We start from the raw sequence: 19,540 nt of genomic DNA, 5'->3' as shown, positions 1-19,540 counted from the left end.
TTGCCTGTTCGAAAGCTCGTTTAGTCTGATGCTTTGAATGCCCGATTCTGCCTGCCGCTGTCGACGAGCGCAAACAGCACACGCAGCCATCTTCAGTGCGCCGTTCGATGTAGCCTGATAGAACTCTCGATGGCACTGCTGACGCTCCCAGGGAGAAGGCGTTCTCAGGAACGCTGACGTGCTACTGTTTCCTTCTATAGCATCATCCCCAATCACCTCCCGTTCCGAACTCTCTAATCTGCGACGTGCACGACGCTCGTTCTCACCCGCACTTCCTCGGCCCCTTTTTCTCCTCCTTCCACTACCTTGTCCATCGTTCGGTTCTGCAGATCCCGTCCTCTGTTCAAGGAGCCGATCAAGTCTCGTACAGACGTCCGTCGGCAGGCCATCAACCCATTCAAGCAGAACACGCTTGTTGTGCCAGATCTTACAAGGTACGTGAATGCCATCATCTTCCAATGATTCGCGGATCGCGCTGACTGTCAGCCGTGAGTATCGAGACATAATGGAGTGCGGGCAGATGGGAGTAACGTTACAAGATGAGATCCTTGTGGATTCGAGGTGCGTGCGCGATATTAGCCTGCGCTGACCAACACTGATTAATGGTTCCCGCCATCTATGCGCCATCATTCCCGAACATCCGAGCACCCTCGCGAACGTTCTCGAAATCTCGCTCGCTTTCTTTCCCGAAACGTATATAAGGGCATCCGACCTCTCCAGTGAGCCATTCCCAACTTACGCACCACTTCTCGACTCGATGACCGACTCTGATCGCTTGTCCGACTCTACCTTGCCCTCTGCACCGTCCACGCCGCCTCCACCCGCCACTCAACAGCCCAGTTCTCCGAAATCGTTGCTCGCTGACATTCTCGACGATGCAAAAAAACGACGTGCGTTTTCTCGGTCATGCAGATATGCTCAAGGATCTGGTGTGGAGGGAAGATGTACATGGCCGCGAGGTACTCATCGACGCTGAGGCCGACGAGGCGGTCTCTTTATGGCTCGTCGGTAACATCAGCGGTCGTTCATTCTGGCTGCAGCCATGCAGCAACTGGAGCCACCGGTTGGGTGGTGGAGGGGACAAGAACAGCAAAGATTTCGAGAATCACACAGCGTCCGCCTACCTCGCGGCCCCTCGCGATGATCGCCTCTGCGCGATCTTCCAGCAGGCACTCACAGGAGCGCGTGCCATTGTCCAGCAGTCGAAGGACAAGACCAACATCCCGGTGAACAGCAACGGTTCCTTGACGGACGCAGGCGACCGGCTGAAAATCCGTCACAAGATGTTCGAGGTAAGTAATCTGTCGATCTCTCGTACGCACATTCCCGCTGATGGCGCCGCGCTCAGACTGTCGATCCCAAAGACGGCACCCAGTTCAGGAAGAGTGAGTGAATTCTCTGTCTCATGCAAACCGCCCCGCTGACGTTCTGCTGCACATTCGAAGAGTGGAACATAACGAACTGGCCTTGCAGGACCAACGAGGCCCAGGCCGCTCGAGCGAGACTTGAAAGGGCGAAGTCTCACCGTCCTCGACCGTTGCCCGCATACGACACCAGCGAACGCCTCATCCAACCGCCGAACTACGAGCACGCACTGAAGGGTGCGCTTGTCAAAGCCGTCATCGTCATCTCACGGTGGAAGATCGACAACGTTTACTCGTTCAACGCTGACATCGTCGAGCTCGACGTCGTCGAGGAGCCGCTCTCGCTCATCGCTTCTCCCATGAAGAGAAGCCTGGAGGACGGGCCGTCGCACAGCCCCAAGAAGAAACGTGCCTAGTGTCCTCGCTACGTGGTATGCTCATCATATTGTTATCTGTCACGTACACTTTCTACTATATATGTGTAGTACATAATTTTCTACGAAAAAAAATATTTCCCTCGTAATATTGCCACGGAACGTGTGTCTGAGTCCTCCACCGCGCCCACTCGATCGCGAGGTCTGTGACTGGCGCCAGCCGGAGCTTCTCGAGTTGTATATCTTGTTGAGCTCTCTTCGACCGCTCCATCGTCTTGTCCTCAGGACGACTTCTCTGATATACATACTTTGTTCGCGTCGTTCGCGTTCTGAACGATCTTTCAGCAAGTCTGAATGGACATCGAACAGACCTCGACCCAGTTGACTTCAACGATGGAAAGCGCGATACTTACAGCGGTGGCAGTCGATAGTGCCACCCATGGTATCCAAAATCTTCGCATTGATGATGAAGACCAGAATGAGCGGGCTTTGAATGCGATGCGGCAGGGTATGTTGGTCGTATTCTTGCTATACTGTATCGTGGTCATCCTTACCCCCAGCATCCTTAAGTCGAATTTTATTTTTCCGACTCTAACCTTCCATATGATCGGTGGGCAGAGCATTCAATCGTTGGTATTTAAATCCTCAAATGCTACTAGGTTCATGTGGACTTAGTATTTCGCCAACGCGGAGCACTGGGTGCCGATAGCAACTATTGCGACATTCAAGCGCCTGAGCAAATACCAGCCGTTGGGACCCCAATGGCTGGTGGATACCCTTCGTCAGAGCATTCACCTCGAAGTGGACGGGGAAGGCACGCACATCCGCCGGCGAACAGAAGTCCAGCAGAACAGTGCGTGGGACCGCAGTGTATATGCTGTAAGTATAAATTAAGGTTTGTTCGTCCCGCTGCTAATTCCCGCTGTAGAAAGGGTTCGGCATTGAAGTGGACGGCTTGCAGCGGGATCTCGAAAGATTCTTTGAGTGCTATGGCCGGACGAACGCCGTCCGTATGAGACAGGACAGAGAGACCAACGCATTCAAGGTCATAATAGCGCGATCACTCCGATCTGACACAATCTGATGTTCTCATAGGGTTCCGTGTTCACTGAATTTGCGGACCCTCTCTCTGTGCAGTTGTTTCTAAAAGCTGATCCCAAGCCATCGTGGAATGGGCAGGAGCTACTCATCATGACCAAGTGGGTTGTAGTTTCGATTGGTAGCCATAGCTGACCAATTGTATCTAGGGAGACATACTGCCACATGAAGATCACGGAGAAAGGTCTCACCGGCAAGAAAGCTTCTCTCGACAGGGGCCGCATTGGTGGCCCTGGATTCCGAGGACTAATAGGCTTCAATGCATTCAGGAGGATGACGGTACCCAACAAACCGAAACAAGTGTCGTGGATCAGTGGCAGCCGAGAGAAGAACAACAACAGCATGGGTATCGATCAGCGAGTGAAGAAGACGAAGCCAGCAGCGAAGGGACGTAAGTTCAATGCTGCGCACAAGAAGAACGGAAAGAAACGTGGTATGGGTTTCGCAGCAGACATTAAAATGTCGACCGAGCAACCTAAGCCGGCGCAACAGAGTGAGCCAAACAGTATAAACATATTCGGATCGAACTCACTTGCGCTCTAGCTACTGCGCAGTCTGATATTTCCCCAGCCAAGTAGCCTTGTAACTTCTCTTCCAATACGTCGCACACTGATTCATGCCTCAGGGCCAAGCTCCTCATTGAACGAATCAAACGTACGCTAGAGATCGGCGACAAGCTTGTTATTCCAGCAGAGAGCTACGACCGCTTTCGGAAGCCGAACGTGGACCTGACGAGGCGAAGCGTTTATGTTGTGAGCGTGCTTCTCGCGATGTTTTGATCGCTATCTGACGTCTTGCCAGCAAGGATTCGGAGAGGAAGCAGAAAACATGCAGCAACTGATGGAACAGTTCTTCGGCCAACATGGCAAGACGACTCACGTCATTCTGGAGAAACCACTCCCGGAGAAAAACTTCACAGTGCGTTCCCAGTCAGAGTTGGGCATTTTGGTGCCTGACAAGCTACAGGGTGCCGTCTATGTCGAGTATGCAGGGAGAAATTCCCGAGACGCATTTCTTCAGGCTAGTCCTAGGTGGAATGGCAACGAGCTCCTGCTTGTGTCGGGGTATGTTCTGAATATCTCAGACTTGATCATCATTCTGATGAGGTTGACAGAGACGAGTTCCCCGACATGGTCATGAGAGCGGAAATTCTTCGACGCAGGGCTGCGGCTATCGAAAGACGAAACCACGAGATCGCCCAGAAGAAGCTTGAACGCTCTCGTAATGCGAGTGAGACTCAAGAGCAGACTGGGACAACGAAGGGAAAGGACGTCAACAAGGAAAAGAGCAAGACACAGGGAGATGAGCAGAATTCTGCTGGTCAAGACAGCGACAAGAACCAGTCGAAGCCCCAGCTGCAGTTCAAGTTCATGGGAAAGGAGACGACTATCCACGAGGGAGAGCAAGGATTCTTCCTACAGGAAGAGGAAATGCCTCACGTTAGTGGTGCGTCGCTGAAGTTCGAGTGCGACCAAGACGATATCAGCCTGAGTGACATTCAGGTACATTTGATGGTGGTGACCTGCTTCATTTCAGCTGATGTCTCCCATAGAAAATCATGAGAATGCTGTACACTAGCGGACATCGTCCATTTGTGAAGTACCACAATGGCGAGTCTGCAGGGCTCATTGGGTTCAAAAAGCCTCTTTCCAGAGAAGATATTGTCTGCATCCCTGCATATCTCAAGACGTGCAGCGGTCAATACTTGACGTGGAGCAGTCCTGATGGTGAGCCTCCATCCATTCTCTTGTTCTGTACATGCTCTAAAATGCATGTCAGACGAGACAGAGAGAACCTTCCAGATGGAGTGTGCGCAGTTGCATGCACTGCGCGTGCTCCGCGCGCTCCTTCGATACCGCGGAAAGCGAGATAGCTTACAGATTAAAGGCATCGCTGGCAACGCCACAGACAAGATGGACACCGACAGTGATGTCGTAAACCAGGATCCAGTCCTCGCTGTTCCTGCGCCTTTCTCTGCCTCAGATGGGAGAGCTGAAAAGCGCAAGCGTGATCTGGAAGACGATGACACCGATGAAGACGATATCTATGACGCAAACCTTCTCACCGAGGCTCGCTTGGTCGTGAGGATTGCGAAGAGGGCGAGGATGTGAGCTGGTAATGAGAGCGACATAACTGATCTGCCATGAAATGCGTTGTGCAAATACGAGCCATCGAAATGCGTTGTACAAATACGAGCCATCGTTTTCTGTGTTTGGCTTTTGTTGTAAAGTAACTGTGTAACCTCATGAATGGCGACCGTCTAACCCTGCGAGGGTGGTGCGGCTGCTGGGCGCTGAGCGCCGAACATAGTAAGCGCGGCCACAGACATGTCGCGATGTGTGAACTTTTGGTGGTTCAGCTTCACCGATAATTAATTAGTTCCAGACGAGTGCTGCACACAGTGCACAGCCAGTAAGAACAAACTACCACAGGGACTATTAGAGTCGCTCGAGAACCTTACAATAACTAGGGTGCACAATTGGTCCTTATTGCAATTGCTCACGATACCCCAATCTTCGTCAGTTCATGTATGCGCATCATGAAGCTAAGTGTATTTGACCATGATGAACGGGTCTCGTTGAAAGATTGTCAAGCCGCGATCTGCGTTCAAAGCAAGATACAGCCTGACCGGAGAGATGTACCTATGGTGACGGCGAAAATTAACTCTAACAACCTACGACGTTCGGAGACGAACGCCAACATCGCTCTATACGTAAGTAGAGCGAACCCCACAAGGACAAGCCCCTTTAGGCCACACCATCAGTGAGGGGGATGATGATCTTTTCTCTGCGAAGGTCTGTATCAAGGTGGAAATCGGGTAGCATCTGCACCATACGCGTCTTATGAGCCTCGTGAGCTCTATTCCCGAAATAACGTCCGTTCTCGAAATGCCACTCATATATACCGCGTGGCAGGGTTGCAAGGCGGTCGATGTAATCGTGGACTTGCATGTCGAGTTCGTGGTCCCATGAAGGCAGGAGCTCGACACACTTCATGAACTTGTCTTGGACCTCCTTGTGATACTGCGCGACGTGCATTATAGCGGCTTCAATGTCGATGCCGAATTCGTGCATGGTCACAGTGACGATGTTGTGAAGGGCACCATCCGTAGCGCGCTCCTTGTTGTATGACAAGAGATCCTTGGAAGAAAAGATTTCAATCATGATGTCAAACACCCTCTATATGTGAAGGAAGCAACTTCTACTCACATTATCGAGGAGGACTAGATCTGTTGCACAGTCAGACATCTGACCCATCAGGGGATGATTGAAGACCTCGTCAGGGAGGTCCAACGCCAACAACGCGATAATCGGCCGCGGGCCTGAGGTATCTCGGCGCTTCGAAAGGTACTTGTCGAAGGAGAGTATCATTTTGTCTTCGCGGTCGGCAGCTTCCTCTACCACCGCAGTAAGATACGCTCGAAAGCATTCAATGAACCGGCGTTGCGAGAGAATGTCGATAGTCTGTATTGTCAGTTCCCAGAACCTGTGAAGTAAGCATATCCATCGACACCCTCGTGATATGTGATGAAGCTGTGCTTACTGGCGAGTGATTTCTCCGAGAACGACTTCACCCTTGGGACGAGGTTTATGGGGATTCTCTAATGCATCCATCATAACGTCAGTAAATTCACGACAGTCGCTTGCATCTTCGAAGTCGGTATAGTGGTCGATGACAAAGAACAGGTTCATGAGGTCGCAGAAGGGGCGCAATTGCTCTACCCAAGTGAAATACTGAGCACGAGTGCAGAGCCGTTGATCGTTAAGTGGACGCACCCTTGTTGCCCCATGGGCATATGAGGGCTGCAGCGTGGACTGTATGATGGTTGAAATCAGAGACGTGGTTTCGAAAGTAAGGCCCTAATCCTACCAAAATCACCCCTCTCGAATGCCACTTGAGATTTTGGATTAAAGGCTTTGAAGAAGCGGAGCCATTCCATGGAGGGGGCTTTGACTTCATCTTCGTATGGATTAATCTTCCTAGGCCACGGCCAGTCCTTCATCGTATCGGGGAGATACAACATCGGCAAAGAAGGCATTGTGTGGGTGACGAGCCCAGCGATATCTGATGCTGCTCGACATCAATGCCTCAGGCCACGTATTTATACCGAAGAACATTTTCATATCTCATGCAAACTGCTGCAGGGGGGCCCCGTCAGTTTGGCTGTGTGCTCAACGTTTAAAACATGAACCACCGCACCGAGCTTAAGCGGTCGCACGATGTTTCATATCGTCTAGATGATGGTTAAAGACCTCCATGATACCCGGGCAACACAATTGGAAAGAAAAGCAAGACGCTGATAAGTAATGCTGTGCAAGAGCCTTTCAGTGGCGGATGTCCTCATGCCATCTTTTGTCATTGAGCTGTAAGCATCGTGGGACTTCTACACCGCACTGACCTCGAGGTCTCTTGCCGAGACGATAGAGTCAGATATGCCTTGAAGTGATCCAGATGGAGAAGTTTGCATATTGAGTCTAGCACATAAGAACGCTGGTGACCGGTTGGGAGAAAAATATCCAGACATAGAAAATCTGTTAGTCTGATATCTGCAGAATTAGGCTATCACTACTACCTGGAGATGAAGCGGGAATCGCATGTTTGATGCTTTGATAGCAAAGGAAATGGACAGAAGAGCAAAACTAGGGTTTACTTATGAGCAAATGACGTCGTGCCATGAAGCGCCACAGAACATGCCTGAGGCTGAAGCAGGCTCCTCCGGGCCACTTCCTGGTGCAGCGCTCCGTGAGCGGAATGCGTGTCTCAACGCACGCTAGCATCTCTATTCCGAAAGGCTAGCACAGATTCACTGATCGCTATCGTTTTAGGCATAAGTATCCATCGCTGATCACCTGTACAGCCGTCCCTTCGCGGTCTTTGCCTTGTGTGAATGATAGACTCCTTGTGAAGTGCCGATCAGGTCGTATCTGTGATATTTCCGACAGTGCAACTCAACTCATAAATCAGGTGTGGACATCTCAGTGCCTTCCAGATACACAGGTGCACTCATATGGCGAAATAAAGGAGAGAGCTTAACGCATTGACCTGAACGCACGTTGCCGGTGAAGGTTTTGCCGCTACATTTTGTCGTGCATTTGACTGTATCCGTGATCACCGAAATTCCACACGCTTCGTATGGAAACCGAGGAAATTTCGATTTGCGTTGAGGTCGCCGACGCCCGATGTTTCGTAAAGCACGCCTAGATCACGGCAGCGCGCTATGGGCTGCCGCGATGAACGATAAGGCAGAGTATTCAGCGCCTATGGAGCTATGAAAAGGAGCCATTTGCGGCAAGGTCTACTTTGCCAAGAGCTCACTGAAGGCAAAGCATAGAGGTGATGGAAGTACAGCCGAGTTGCTGTGTTTCGGACTGGATGAGACGCCAGAACAATGCCGATCAGAAATAATGACTGCATAGACGCGCCGAGATCGGAGAATGTAGAATATGATGTTATACAATCGATGTTCGCGAACCTGCTATCCGATCTGCCACCTATCTTCATAATTAGCGAGCCCCTGAAAATAGAATAAGACAACAATACGCACATTGCGGATATATGGAAGTGATAGGACATGCCCTATCACAGGCAGTTGTCGGAGAAATGTCAACACAACAGGAAAAAAGTCTCTGCATTAAGAGACATCAGGATGTATGTTTTCGACCAAAAGTTTAAAAAACGGGTCAGGGAAAGCGACACATACCCAAACAAATTCAGAAATCCCAATGTCTCCACAATCACGCCGATAAACGGCCATTTGATGAAGACGAGCAATATGCCTCCCAAGAAGCACATTGTGCCGCGGAGTTTCTGCTTCCGCGCGAAAAAGGTGACGGTTTTGTGAGGTCCGATAATGAGGGTCACCCCTGCGAGGAACAAGACCTAGGTAGATAGGCAACGTGGTCACTCATCCTGCTAGTGCGTCTCCGCGGAACACGGCCTCGGTCGAGATTCTGCCAGAGGGATTATCCACTCACGTTTCCTAGTGCCAGAAGTGCGCCGTCGAAGAATAGGAGCACGCCTAGGAACATGAACAGCACGCCGAAGGAGGTGAGCGCAACGCCGATTTCTAGAGCATCATATGTTCGTAGGCATCAGGGCATATCCAGTACCGTAAAGCAGGATGGCGCACTCTGTCCATCTGAGAGCCACATTTGGTCGTGCTGGGAGGGAGGTTTCGACTACGAGAGATGTCAAGGTAGCACGAGACTGTCGACGGCAGTGCAGAGGGATGTCGTGCGGGAAACTCTGCAATGTGGCGACGGGTGTAAGGCGACAAGCGTACGTGTCACTGACGCCAGGTTGTCTCGGTCACGTGCACGTATCGCAACGCGTCGCGTCGCGTCTTAAGCGCTGGCCAGACGAGCGGGTCCGGGAGAGCGAGTCAACTCGTGCATTGGTCCCGCAGAGACGAGACAAGACAGTCACAGCAGTCCTGGAAGATCAGTACGATACTGGGTGTGTGTTACAGTATGCGTAAGGATACAATGCAACAGATGGCAGGTCGCGACGCGCCCATTCGTGTATGTGGAGCGGCACCGAAGACAGCATACTACAGCGACGGAGCTTCCGCAGTGCTAATACAGTACTTAAGAGGGGAAAATAATGATGTGCTAAGCAGAGGATCATGGTGAGGTTCGTGTATACTGACTGCCCGCCCGCCCGCAGGCAATGTGTCCTGACATGATGATGGTGATGAATGGTACAACTAGGAGTGGCTATGAGGAGGCGGTGGCAGCAGTGTCTACCGGGTTCGCGAAAGAATTTCCAACGCACAATATTATGGGCTGGGCTTGTGGGCAAAGATGCTTCAATCAATGTCTGCATGTCCCAACACATCATTCGATGTGATTAACAACTTCCGTTCCGTCCGTCCTAGCAAACCTCGTCGATATACATACGCTCTCCGAATTCGCGTTCCTTACTCCCTAATTCTCCGCAGAAACAACCCATGATGCTTTTCAATGACCCCTCCGAAAGGCATATGCTGAGTATGACAGAGCAGGTCGGAGGAGGGCTGGCACAGGTGAGGACGGCGACATGGACTATCGAATTCGCGTATTCGCCGAGTGTCCGGCAGGAGACGCAGGCAAGCGGAGAACGGCAAGCGGAGAACAGCAAGATGTGACAACAAGGACAGAACGATGTCGCGTCCCACACAATGAGTGAAACCGAGTACAAGAGCCTGCCCCTTTGACGCTTGCCCGCATATTTTGGTGTCTTGGGCCACGATCAGGTTCCTTAACAATCTATATGAGGGCATGGGACGTCGCGTCCTATAGGCGACGGCAAAAGGTGGTATTCTGAGCAGTTATGATGGTGGCGGAACGGAGGTGCCATCCTGCACCGACTTCTGCTGTCGTTCTATTGCAAGCTTCTTGTCGCGATGTTCGAGCGCTTGCTCGACCCATTTCGGCATGTCAACTTCCCGTTCACGATCCTGTTGCATAAATGGGTGATCCTGTACGTGGATGTCAGCAAGGCACACTCATGACTGCACGCCTGAATGAAGTCAGATAGGAAACATTTAGGATACTCACCAGCAACTCCGCGTACGTGGCCCTCATCTCTGGGACTTTATGCAAACACCGCGCCACGAAGTCCCTGCTGATTTCCGAGTATGTTTCCGGAAGCTCTGGAGCATCACCGTGCACAATTGCAGTAAGTTGTGCAAACACGTTGGCATACGTCTCCGGCGGATACGGGTACCGCCCTATCGCCATCTCGATCATCGAGAGACCCAACGACCAGACGTCGGAGGAGACAGTATATGTGGCAACATTGTTTTGCGATTCGCCTTTGATGCGCTCGGGCTAATGGTGAGAGCCCAGGCGTGACATGATTCAAAGAAATATGTGGCGAAAGAGGGCAAATAGTCACATGAGTAAGAGCGAAACAACATCCACTGATCCGTTGAACATACCGCCATATAACTCTGGCATCCAATATTCGTCTTCGCGAGTGACTTTTCAAGTTGTCCTGATACACCGAAATCGCACAACTTGATTTGACCCTTGCGATTCACTAGCACATTCGTAGGCTTCACGTCTGAGCCGACGTGTCAGCGACCCGGAATCCGGTACCGTGTCTCCTTTGTAAAAGGCACCGACGGTCGTAAAGATAGCACATACCGCGATGGATAATTTGAAGCTCGTCCTTCAGGAACTTCAGTCCGCGGACCATACTCCCCGTGATGCGTCCTAGTACATCTTCCGGCACTCCAGCACCTTGAAGCTTATCTAACGATCCAGCGTCCATGTACTCCATGCAATAATATACACACCTGTGCGAGAAGTAAGCACCACAGGCAACTCACTGAATAGATGGTTGCGGCGTACGATTCGATGAAGAATGCCCCATAGAACTCAACAATCTCTGGCGCTACTGCTCGGTGGAGAATGTCAAGCTCCATGATGATGGCGTTGAGTTTGGAGTCGTCTAGTTCAAGGCGAATCTCCTACGAGTCGACAATGTCACATCAGAAACCGATTGCATTGATTATGCAAGCCAGAACATACCTTCATAGCCATTGCAACATTTGTGGGCTTATGGAGAACCTTCTTCACGGTACCATATGCGCCCTTGCCGAGCTCGTCTTCGAGCTGTAGCTGGGTCATGTTGATCGCGAATGACGAGCCATTGCTAAAGTTCACCCCGGACGCATGTAAGACGGCCTTTCCATTGAAGTTAAGCGCTCCTGAGGGGTCACTGATGGCCCATGACGGTCCAGCAATAGTCCCAGACACCATTCGAGACACCAAGATCGCGATCGGACCACCGCGTTATAAGGTCAGAAAGCAGAATGCGTCAGCAGGGAATGGAGAGATTAGACGGAGTTAGAGTGAATTGGACGCACACTATTCTCCCGAAATTCGAGAACGGAGTGGAAAAGCTATTGGATTGCGAGGGCCGTCTAGGCTCGTCGTCCATGATAGGTCGTCCAACACCCAAACCCGCGCCCTGGGGGCCAGCACCGACTGGCGGGAGGTGAAGTCCGCCCGGCACATCGTTCGGGCTGAGCTTCGGCAAGCCGACCTTCAGATTACGACGCGCAGCAAGGCCGACAGGCGCGCCGGGGCGGGCGGGACCGGGGGACGATGTGGATGGACGGAACGAGGGAGGTGGTGGCATGCCCGGACGGTCCTGAATGGATGCACGCGCAAGCACTGCGGCAGCGCCGTCGACGGAATTGTGATTTTGAGACTGCTGGCCTCGCTGCGCGAACTACATGAGATCAGAGACGGATGCATGCGATTGTGAGCGATAGCGATGCCGACGGGCGATGGAGTACTTACGGCGGCCACCTTTGCCTGAAGTGAGGGCGGGATGGGAGTGGAACCGAGTGCTCGGCGACTGTTGAGGAGTCCGGCGACAGAACGAGTAGACTGCATAGGGGCCGGTGGTCGGGACTGGACGGAGCTCTGTGGGCGGGCGAGGGCGCCATCTTTGGAGGAGATGGGGTCGGACATAGCGTTGGCGGGGAGAGGAGAGGGAACGAGGGAGAGGAAGAGGAAGAGGGGAAGGTGGAAAGCAGAGATGAGTAGCGTGCGGAGGACGGAAAGAAAGAGCGAAACCGAGGAGGATTATAAACGGGTCTTAGCGATCGGCGAATAGATTGCACTTTGAAAAATGCCCGTTCGCTGCGGCATCAGCCACAGCCTCTGCCGCATGCCGAACCGCTCCGACGATTCTGACTTTCATCTCCCGATGATCCCTCTTTTCGCTTCTTGAAGCGGAGCTTATACCTCAGCCACAATCCCGCTTCCTGGACTCTCGAGCATCGCAACGTGGCGAATACCGTCTCCTCACCCCCCGCGCATCTCCACGCTGTCGTCGCCCGCCCTGCTCTCCTCACTTGCCCTCGGTATGCTCTGATGCTCGCCTCAGCCGGAGCTGTGCAAGCTCACCCGGCGTTTGTGCTTGTAGCGATCCCCACCCTCCTCATCCTCTTCCGCGTCGCATACGTTCACGCAAGGCAAGTCACCACGTCTCGAAGCAGCAAGAAGCATTCCATGAGCTATGTCGTGAAATGGGGCAGGGAGAGGTGCGCACCACGACCTACAGTCTTCGTTGCACCGTTCTGACGTATCGTCCTCCACGTCGCGTTCTGCGTATCTCTCTTCATCGCGCTTGATTGCTATATCTGCTTCATCTCAATGCGACCGTCATATATGGCTATCTATACGCGTCTGCCCTGCCCCGTACGTATGCGCCACCCCAACGCGCACACGCCTGCCCAGGCTGCACTTCGCCCTTCCCCCACCAGATACCAAGCTGGGCGAGGTTCGCCGCGTCCTCGCCGAGTACACCCAGCTTCCCCCGCAAACTTTTAAGCTCGTTCACGCTGGCGCCGTTATGAAGGATGAGAATGCCTCGAGTAAGTTCCGTTCATCTCCCTTGCACGTTCTCTTCGAGTTCTGTTCCTTGATGTTGTGGAGCGTCTTTTTGTGTCCGTGCTGTGATCAGACAGCATGTGCGGCACGCTGCTTCTCGTGCGGTTGCGTTTCTGTTGCGCCTTCAGGCATGTCGCCACGAGCGTAGCCGCTGGTGCCGCGTTCGTCTCGCATCTTCCCCGGATTAGGACGCGCCCAGGAACCAATGTGGATTGCAGGCGCGAGGATAATTTCAGACAGCACGCTTCTTGGGCACGCGTGGTATCCATTTGCTCGAGTCTACCAGGCTCGTGCAGGCTCAGTTCATGTGTGGTCATGTCTTGCATCCTCAGATTGATGTTGCACGGAAAGTACCGGTTCCCTATATATGGGGAGTTTGTTACATCTCCTCATTCCGGAGCCTCTAGGCGCGGGGCTCAGGCAAAAATATCCCATGCTCAACAGGCCTTTCCAAAAACCCAGTTTCTCGATAGGAAAGGGTGGAGTTATCAAGCTATATCCGATGCGTGTTCTGCATAAAGATCGGTACTTTTTTGCCCTGCGGGGTGAGAATGATAGTTAGTTCCAGCGTGTTTTGCGCCCTGAAAATCTGCCGAGAAGGATGTCGAACACCATGGCGATTCCATCTAAGGATCGCATTCAGCGACTCGCTAGCTCCACCGTGCTGAACTCAAATTTGAGCTCCCAGCCTCTCTTTCCTTCAACTGGGCGGCCGGAGCTGTGAGGCAGCGTGTCATGTCCTCTGCCACGTATCTTCACCTCGTTCGGTCTCGTTACCCTGAGATAGCCTGACGTCATATCGCGCTCACGTTGGGCAGTGTTCTGTCCTTCCTTGCAGCACAGAGCGATGCGCCATCTAAATGTTCCGCAACCTTCGTGCCCTGCCCTGCTTCTCCACTGAGTTCGTCATCGCGTCCCGTCTTCCCTGCCATCACATATGCGTCGTCGTCCCCATTTCCATCGTATCTCTTCACATCAAGGCACTGACGCCTCCTGACGTGCAGTATCCGCGTATGGCATCAAGCCCAACTCGACAATCGCGCTTGTGGGCGGGAACGACCCGCTGCCTGCGCATCCCCACCACAAGGCGCACAAGCACCATGGCAAGGCGAAGGAGCGCACCGAGGCCAACACTGTCGCGCAGATCCGTGGCGAGCTCGACGCGGTGCGGCAGACGCTCAAGCCCGACGTCGACCACTTCCTCAATGCGCTCGACTCGACATCCTTACCAAACGAGGGTGTGCAGCCACCGGCGCCTGCAACAAAAGCGAAGCCACAGAGCGCGAGCAACCAGGAGCAATTGGGCGGACGGAACCCCGATCTTGAACAGGAACACGCCCGGCTGGGCGAGCTGCTCCTGCAGGTGCTCCTTCGGCTAGACGCGGTCACGGCCGAGGGCGAGTGGGAGGAGGCGCGGCAGGAACGCAAGGGTGCGGTGCGCGAAGTGCAGGCGCTGCTCGATCGACTGGATGGTGGTTGGCGCGCGCGCACTCGCAAGCCGGCGGAGGCGAGGACGTAGAGTCGTCGAGTCGGTCACGGCTTCGGATACGCGTGGGTAGGGTGGATACCACATGCGCGCTATAGAGGGAGATTGTACTACACACCGGGCGTGATCACCGTGATGCACAGCGCCAGATATTAGGATTTCTGGACACGCGATTTCCACGGCGACTGAAATGTGAGCGTGATGGTGCCCCCAGCCTCCGGATCGTTGGCGCGCCATATGGTGGCCTATGCGCGTAAACCGCGTACTCGCGTATATGGAGTCACCCGTCTCCACACAAGACAATTCACTCGAAGTTCCGCAGGCTAGTACATGGGTGCTTGGGCAAGCCTACCTTGATTGATGCCATCTCGGAGATGATGTGCACAGGCTTTACCGGTCCCCGAGGCTGTTCGTCACCTTCATTGCCGCTCAAAGCAGTAGCCAAGGCACAAGGAGTCAGGTATTCAGTGATGTCTATTTGGGAACGTGCACAGGAGCTGGCTCAGATATCGATCGCCAATGGATGGATGCAAGAGAAGGATGAAACAATCATGATAATTTTCATGCTGCGGCGGCCCATGTGCATGAGGCATGGGCTTGAAATTCCGTTCTGCGCGTGGACGTGAACTCGTTGCTGACGCGGGCGCTACGGTGAGCATCTATTCCATGAAATTTGGCATGACACATCGGAGGCTCGCAACATGCAGGTTTAGCGTGAGCACCGACGGTAACGGACGACTATTCGTAATGGCGGTCATTTCCGCTTTCTTCTCACCATTGCGCCGCCAATCGCATGCTGAACGAGAGAATCCGTGCAGATTCCGGCGAGCGAAGGAAGGCTCCACGTGGCCTCGCGGTCCACATTTGATCGGATTGATCAATAACTTCTGTTTGGTTCCCGCCCCTGAAACGCATGGTCCGGCCATTTCGCTAAAAACTTGACGAACATTCTGTCTATTGTGAACCAGTTTCCTATCTCAGACGTACTTCCCTTTCACATTGCTCGTATCACTTCATTTGCGACACCTGTCTCACTCAGGCTTCCGAGCCAGCGCTCAGCTTGCGCGTCTCGGAAGGTGGCTGTCCGGATTTGGGTTGAGGCGTGTCGATCGATACCTCTTTGACCGGGTGTTGTCGTGAAGAACCGGGTGGTCCTTGGCTAACGGCGTCGTGTCTCTGCAGATGCCGTACCCTGCACTTCCCGTTCGTCAACTCAATTCGTGCTGTCTATGTGGCGGAAAGGCTGTGTTCGGAACACTGGTGGCGGGAAACAACTTGCTTATAATTATGAATCTAGATCCGACGATCAGAATGCCGGGTTCGACCGCCGGCCTTGCGACAGGTTATACTTGGTGCTGTCGGAAGAACTACGAAAAGGATGCTGAGGACGGTGTTGCGTACGTCCCACCAGTACCTGAGCATCTTCAATCCTCATGCACGAAGTTCGATTTTGTCTGTAGCCTGTTAGCGGTCACGAAACTGCTGCACTGATGCAACTCGTTGTGTATTTTCGTGGCATACAAGATAGCAATGAGAGCGCGACTAAGGGTATGAATTAACTTGAAGGACCACATCTCATTGAGAGTATGGCACGTTCTATGTTTCTTCTGCACTGGAGTCACTGCAGGCGGTCCGCAACACGATAAGCCACACATCGCAAAAAGTCAGAACTCCATCCTATGTTGTGAACTTACCGGATGGTGCTTTCTTCAGTAACCAACTAGTCTGATCCGCTTGCCGTGCGGTTGAAGCTTGTTCACCCCATCGCTTGAAATAGTACCTGTGGGATAGTACAATCCTCAGCTAATGATTCATCATGCTGGATAACGCTCAGACCCACCTCCATTTGCAGCGACGTCGTCAGCGCAGCACACAACTAGCATTGTGCTCAGGATGACAAGAAGTATCTTGACTGTAGACATTTCCACACCGAGCACGCAAAAGAAGCAACTACTGGCAGTGGGACACGCTTGACTTCGGCTTTATATTGCACGGTACGTGATCATTTCGGAGCAGAACGCTTGCGAAACCGCTTCTGAAGCCGTTATGACGATCTCTCGAAGCTCCCGCTCCTGTCAATGTGAGCGCTATCTTTTTTTATATATATTCTCCATATCATCTGATAATGTTGTCTTGATATAACTTGATGGCTACCCCATTTCCCTCCTCACTAGATTGCTATCCTGTAAATGCATGGCGGAATCGATTGAATGTGGCGGCAGCAGTCTGCAGCTGTCGCAGGTCTCTCACTTCATTCATCTTGCTACCTAGCCGTCACCGCCCTCGCACCATACGTTGCTGGAAAACATGCCTCCCGCGCGGCTATATCCATCAACGAGCTCGTTCTACTAACAGATGTCTTGTCGTCGTGTCATCACCCGCGGAACACTATCTGAAACGTGCACTGGCCATGGTATTTCCCTTGATGCTTCCTAGTGAGGTGCAACCGCTCCTAAAACGCCCCCCAGCGAGGTCTCAACCGAGGCGGTTAGCCCAGCCCTCTTATTAACGGATCATCTGCATGAACTACCTTGACTGGCCAAGGATCCACCGTGAGGCTTTATTTCAATGTATAGAAATACAACGGATGTGCCTGTGGGAGCAGTCGATGATACCCTTGTGTAGCTTGACTGTCCTGACTGCCTGCAAGCCATCGCCGGAAAGGAATCTAATGATGGCGACTGTCCCCGAACTGCGCGTTCATCCAACCCGAGTGTCCCGCCTCCGCCCGCAGCCGCCATGCGGTATGTGAAATTGATAGCGGCGGAATTGACCGTCAACTCATCGTACAAAGTTAGCTTGTGGAGGCACTGTTTTCGGGAGGCCAGGTGAGGACTGAGGTGAGGTATAGCAGGAACATGCTTAATGACTCCGGTCGCACGGGGAGACCTGATTCATTTTCCAGTGATTTTTTTTTCCTTTAGGCATCGACGCATGCGTTGCTTGTCTGGCGGAGATCGTTGTTCAGGAGCGGCTGGAATGTTAGGATGGATGTATATCCATTCATTACGTGGCGTTGCACGGAGACTGTCCGGTGCCGCTTATTGCCTATCCATACTCAAGGTTACGTTCAACAAAGGCATGCGTTTGATGTTATTAGAACGCACGCACTCCGGCGTATGCTATCGACATTGAAAAAATAAATTCGGGAATCATACACCGACACGATAGAAAGACTACGAGCGACATCACACCTGCGCTGACAGAAACGTGCTACTGGAAACCCTAGTTTGCGGCTCGTTGCTTGGCTCATCACGACTGTCATCCTGTGAGCTTTTTTCACGATCAACAGCCTGGATCTCCAACGTACTACCACAACCGACAGACCCGTCAGAGTTCGCATTCACGCCTGGCATGGCGAACTCTGCATTCGAGAGAACATCTGTCAACGTCGATCGTGTCCAGGCACGGCCGCGCGCCACTCGCAGGGTGATCACTTCTGACGCCATGCACTAGTATATAGAACAGCACTTGAACAATACGCAGACATGAGAATGATGCGACACTCACCTCTACCTGCACAAGCAAATTTAGGAACAGATTGGATACATTGCTCTGCAACCCATAGGAGACCAAGAAGATGAAGCTAACGACGCCATACGGAAGAGCTGACTCGACAACGATGGCCGCGATACTCGTGTACATCTTCCCGTGTTCGGGGCCAAGCGCGGACGCGACACGACGGCGCATGTAGAGCAGCCGCACGACCAGCATGGTCGTAACGATGACGTTGAGCGACATGGACAGGGCGAAATAAGGCAAGGAGAAGTCGACGGTTGCATTGTTCCACAGGCTGCCATCTGGTTTGGAAAATTGAATAGCGAAAAAAACTGCCATGACTACGTCGCCGACAAATGAGGAGCTGCTCATGTCCACTGGCATACTTATGACATACCGATCGAAGATAGGTAGATTGCCAGCGGAGCCATGATGATGCTCCACCGATGGTCCCATATCACATAGCAACGGTAGATCTGCGACGCGTCGGTATAGGATTGACTCATAGAGGGGACACTGAACTTACCAGAAGTCCATCGCTCAGAGCGGCTGCCAGGAAAGGCGCGACTGTAGCGACGCGATCTTCGGGAATATACTCCTCCTGCTGAAGGAACGCAAGGGGACCACCCGGGTAGTTTCTGTAGTCAATCCATGCGAGTTCGTTGAAGCGAATATTGAAGATGATAGTTAGCGAGCCTAAGATGAATGAGGCGGATACAAAAAGTACACAGGTCCAAGGGTTCGCTCTCTGTCGGATAACCCAACATAGCGTTGAAAAGAACACAAGGACATGAACCCCTGCAGTGTGATGCAGCGTCAATTGGCAGTCGTGAGAATATCAATTTGAAGCTTCACTCACCGTACGCAATTGCACCAACGTACGTGCCAGCATTGATGGATTGCTCAAACCAGAGATCAGCTGTTGTCTCGTTCGTTGCAAAGGAAGGATTCATAGTGACGGAGAGTGTCCCAAGCTGTCGACAATCAGCACGATCCAACTGCAGCCAGGAGCGAGTCAGAGGATACGACTGCCTTCCAAAGCTATCGCGTTCACGACAGCCTCTGGCATCGCAATGTGTCTGCCATATAACTAGCTCTTGCCATTGTCACTGCTACGGAACAACTGATTGATCAATCTGCAGCTGAAACATCACGGACGCTGAGAATACAATATGCAGGGCGGGCGCAACACATGTTGAGACTGTAACGCGAGAGCTTTGCCTGCCAATCATCTCAGTTGCACGATACTGTAGGACATTGATGAAAACCAGGGTGAAGTTCGTTGGCGCTCAATCATCATCACAGGCTGTTGTAGATAATATTCAACTC

At 52.5% G+C, this 19,540-nt stretch overlaps 7 protein-coding genes across 7 annotated transcripts; 3 read left to right on the top strand and 4 right to left on the bottom strand.

The window, feature by feature from the left end:
- Positions 1 to 914: 914 nt before the first annotated feature.
- On the top strand, positions 915 to 1,780 carry LAESUDRAFT_757622 (uncharacterized protein; the record flags this gene model as incomplete). The annotated part of the gene is made up of 3 exons (XM_040912333.1): positions 915 to 1,292; positions 1,349 to 1,385; positions 1,446 to 1,780. The coding sequence occupies 3 exons, from the start codon at positions 915 to 917 to the stop codon at positions 1,778 to 1,780; spliced, it is 750 nt and encodes a 249-aa protein (XP_040766123.1).
- A 351-nt stretch (positions 1,781 to 2,131) lies between these two features.
- On the top strand, positions 2,132 to 4,947 carry LAESUDRAFT_648895 (uncharacterized protein; the record flags this gene model as incomplete). The annotated part of the gene is made up of 8 exons (XM_040904144.1): positions 2,132 to 2,246; positions 2,309 to 2,367; positions 2,414 to 2,617; positions 2,667 to 2,783; positions 2,834 to 2,937; positions 4,017 to 4,338; positions 4,389 to 4,563; positions 4,616 to 4,947. The coding sequence occupies 8 exons, from the start codon at positions 2,132 to 2,134 to the stop codon at positions 4,945 to 4,947; spliced, it is 1,428 nt and encodes a 475-aa protein (XP_040766122.1).
- Positions 4,948 to 5,481: 534 nt separating this feature from the next.
- On the bottom strand, positions 5,482 to 7,065 carry LAESUDRAFT_64487 (terpenoid synthase). Its single transcript, XM_040903882.1, has 6 exons — positions 7,037 to 7,065; positions 6,707 to 6,972; positions 6,613 to 6,651; positions 6,380 to 6,554; positions 6,046 to 6,322; positions 5,482 to 5,976 (listed from the first exon to the last, which is right to left on the bottom strand). Exons 2-6 carry the CDS (start codon positions 6,873 to 6,875, stop codon positions 5,584 to 5,586), a joined length of 1,053 nt encoding a protein of 350 aa, XP_040766121.1. The 5' UTR covers positions 6,876 to 6,972; positions 7,037 to 7,065; the 3' UTR covers positions 5,482 to 5,583.
- Positions 7,066 to 8,175: 1,110 nt separating this feature from the next.
- On the bottom strand, positions 8,176 to 9,100 carry LAESUDRAFT_697288 (Got1-domain-containing protein). Its single transcript, XM_040906303.1, has 5 exons — positions 8,967 to 9,100; positions 8,812 to 8,903; positions 8,538 to 8,716; positions 8,382 to 8,463; positions 8,176 to 8,328 (listed from the first exon to the last, which is right to left on the bottom strand). The coding sequence occupies exons 1-5, from the start codon at positions 8,986 to 8,988 to the stop codon at positions 8,287 to 8,289; spliced, it is 417 nt and encodes a 138-aa protein (XP_040766120.1). The 5' UTR covers positions 8,989 to 9,100; the 3' UTR covers positions 8,176 to 8,286.
- Positions 9,101 to 9,777: 677 nt separating this feature from the next.
- LAESUDRAFT_769680 (MAP kinase) lies at positions 9,778 to 11,583 on the bottom strand (the record flags this gene model as incomplete). The annotated part of the gene is made up of 6 exons (XM_040913780.1): positions 9,778 to 10,295; positions 10,375 to 10,647; positions 10,758 to 10,882; positions 10,966 to 11,117; positions 11,173 to 11,291; positions 11,353 to 11,583. The coding sequence occupies 6 exons, from the start codon at positions 11,581 to 11,583 to the stop codon at positions 10,146 to 10,148; spliced, it is 1,050 nt and encodes a 349-aa protein (XP_040766119.1). The 3' UTR covers positions 9,778 to 10,145.
- Positions 11,584 to 12,625: 1,042 nt separating this feature from the next.
- LAESUDRAFT_697280 (uncharacterized protein) lies at positions 12,626 to 15,005 on the top strand. The gene is made up of 5 exons (XM_040906302.1): positions 12,626 to 12,698; positions 12,761 to 12,878; positions 13,075 to 13,211; positions 14,232 to 14,467; positions 14,522 to 15,005. The coding sequence occupies exons 2-5, from the start codon at positions 12,847 to 12,849 to the stop codon at positions 14,744 to 14,746; spliced, it is 630 nt and encodes a 209-aa protein (XP_040766118.1). The 5' UTR covers positions 12,626 to 12,698; positions 12,761 to 12,846; the 3' UTR covers positions 14,747 to 15,005.
- Positions 15,006 to 17,876: 2,871 nt separating this feature from the next.
- On the bottom strand, positions 17,877 to 19,482 carry LAESUDRAFT_676421 (uncharacterized protein). Its single transcript, XM_040905626.1, has 5 exons — positions 19,071 to 19,482; positions 18,738 to 19,009; positions 18,609 to 18,687; positions 18,224 to 18,552; positions 17,877 to 18,165 (listed from the first exon to the last, which is right to left on the bottom strand). The coding sequence occupies exons 1-5, from the start codon at positions 19,162 to 19,164 to the stop codon at positions 17,902 to 17,904; spliced, it is 1,038 nt and encodes a 345-aa protein (XP_040766117.1). The 5' UTR covers positions 19,165 to 19,482; the 3' UTR covers positions 17,877 to 17,901.
- Between the last annotated feature and the right edge of the window lie 58 nt (positions 19,483 to 19,540).

The sequence above is a fragment of the Laetiporus sulphureus genome (assembly GCF_001632365.1).
Source record: "Laetiporus sulphureus 93-53 unplaced genomic scaffold LAESUscaffold_11, whole genome shotgun sequence".
Classification (NCBI taxonomy): Eukaryota; Fungi; Basidiomycota; class Agaricomycetes; order Polyporales; family Laetiporaceae; genus Laetiporus; species Laetiporus sulphureus.
This window is presented reverse-complemented; position numbering and strand designations above follow the sequence as displayed.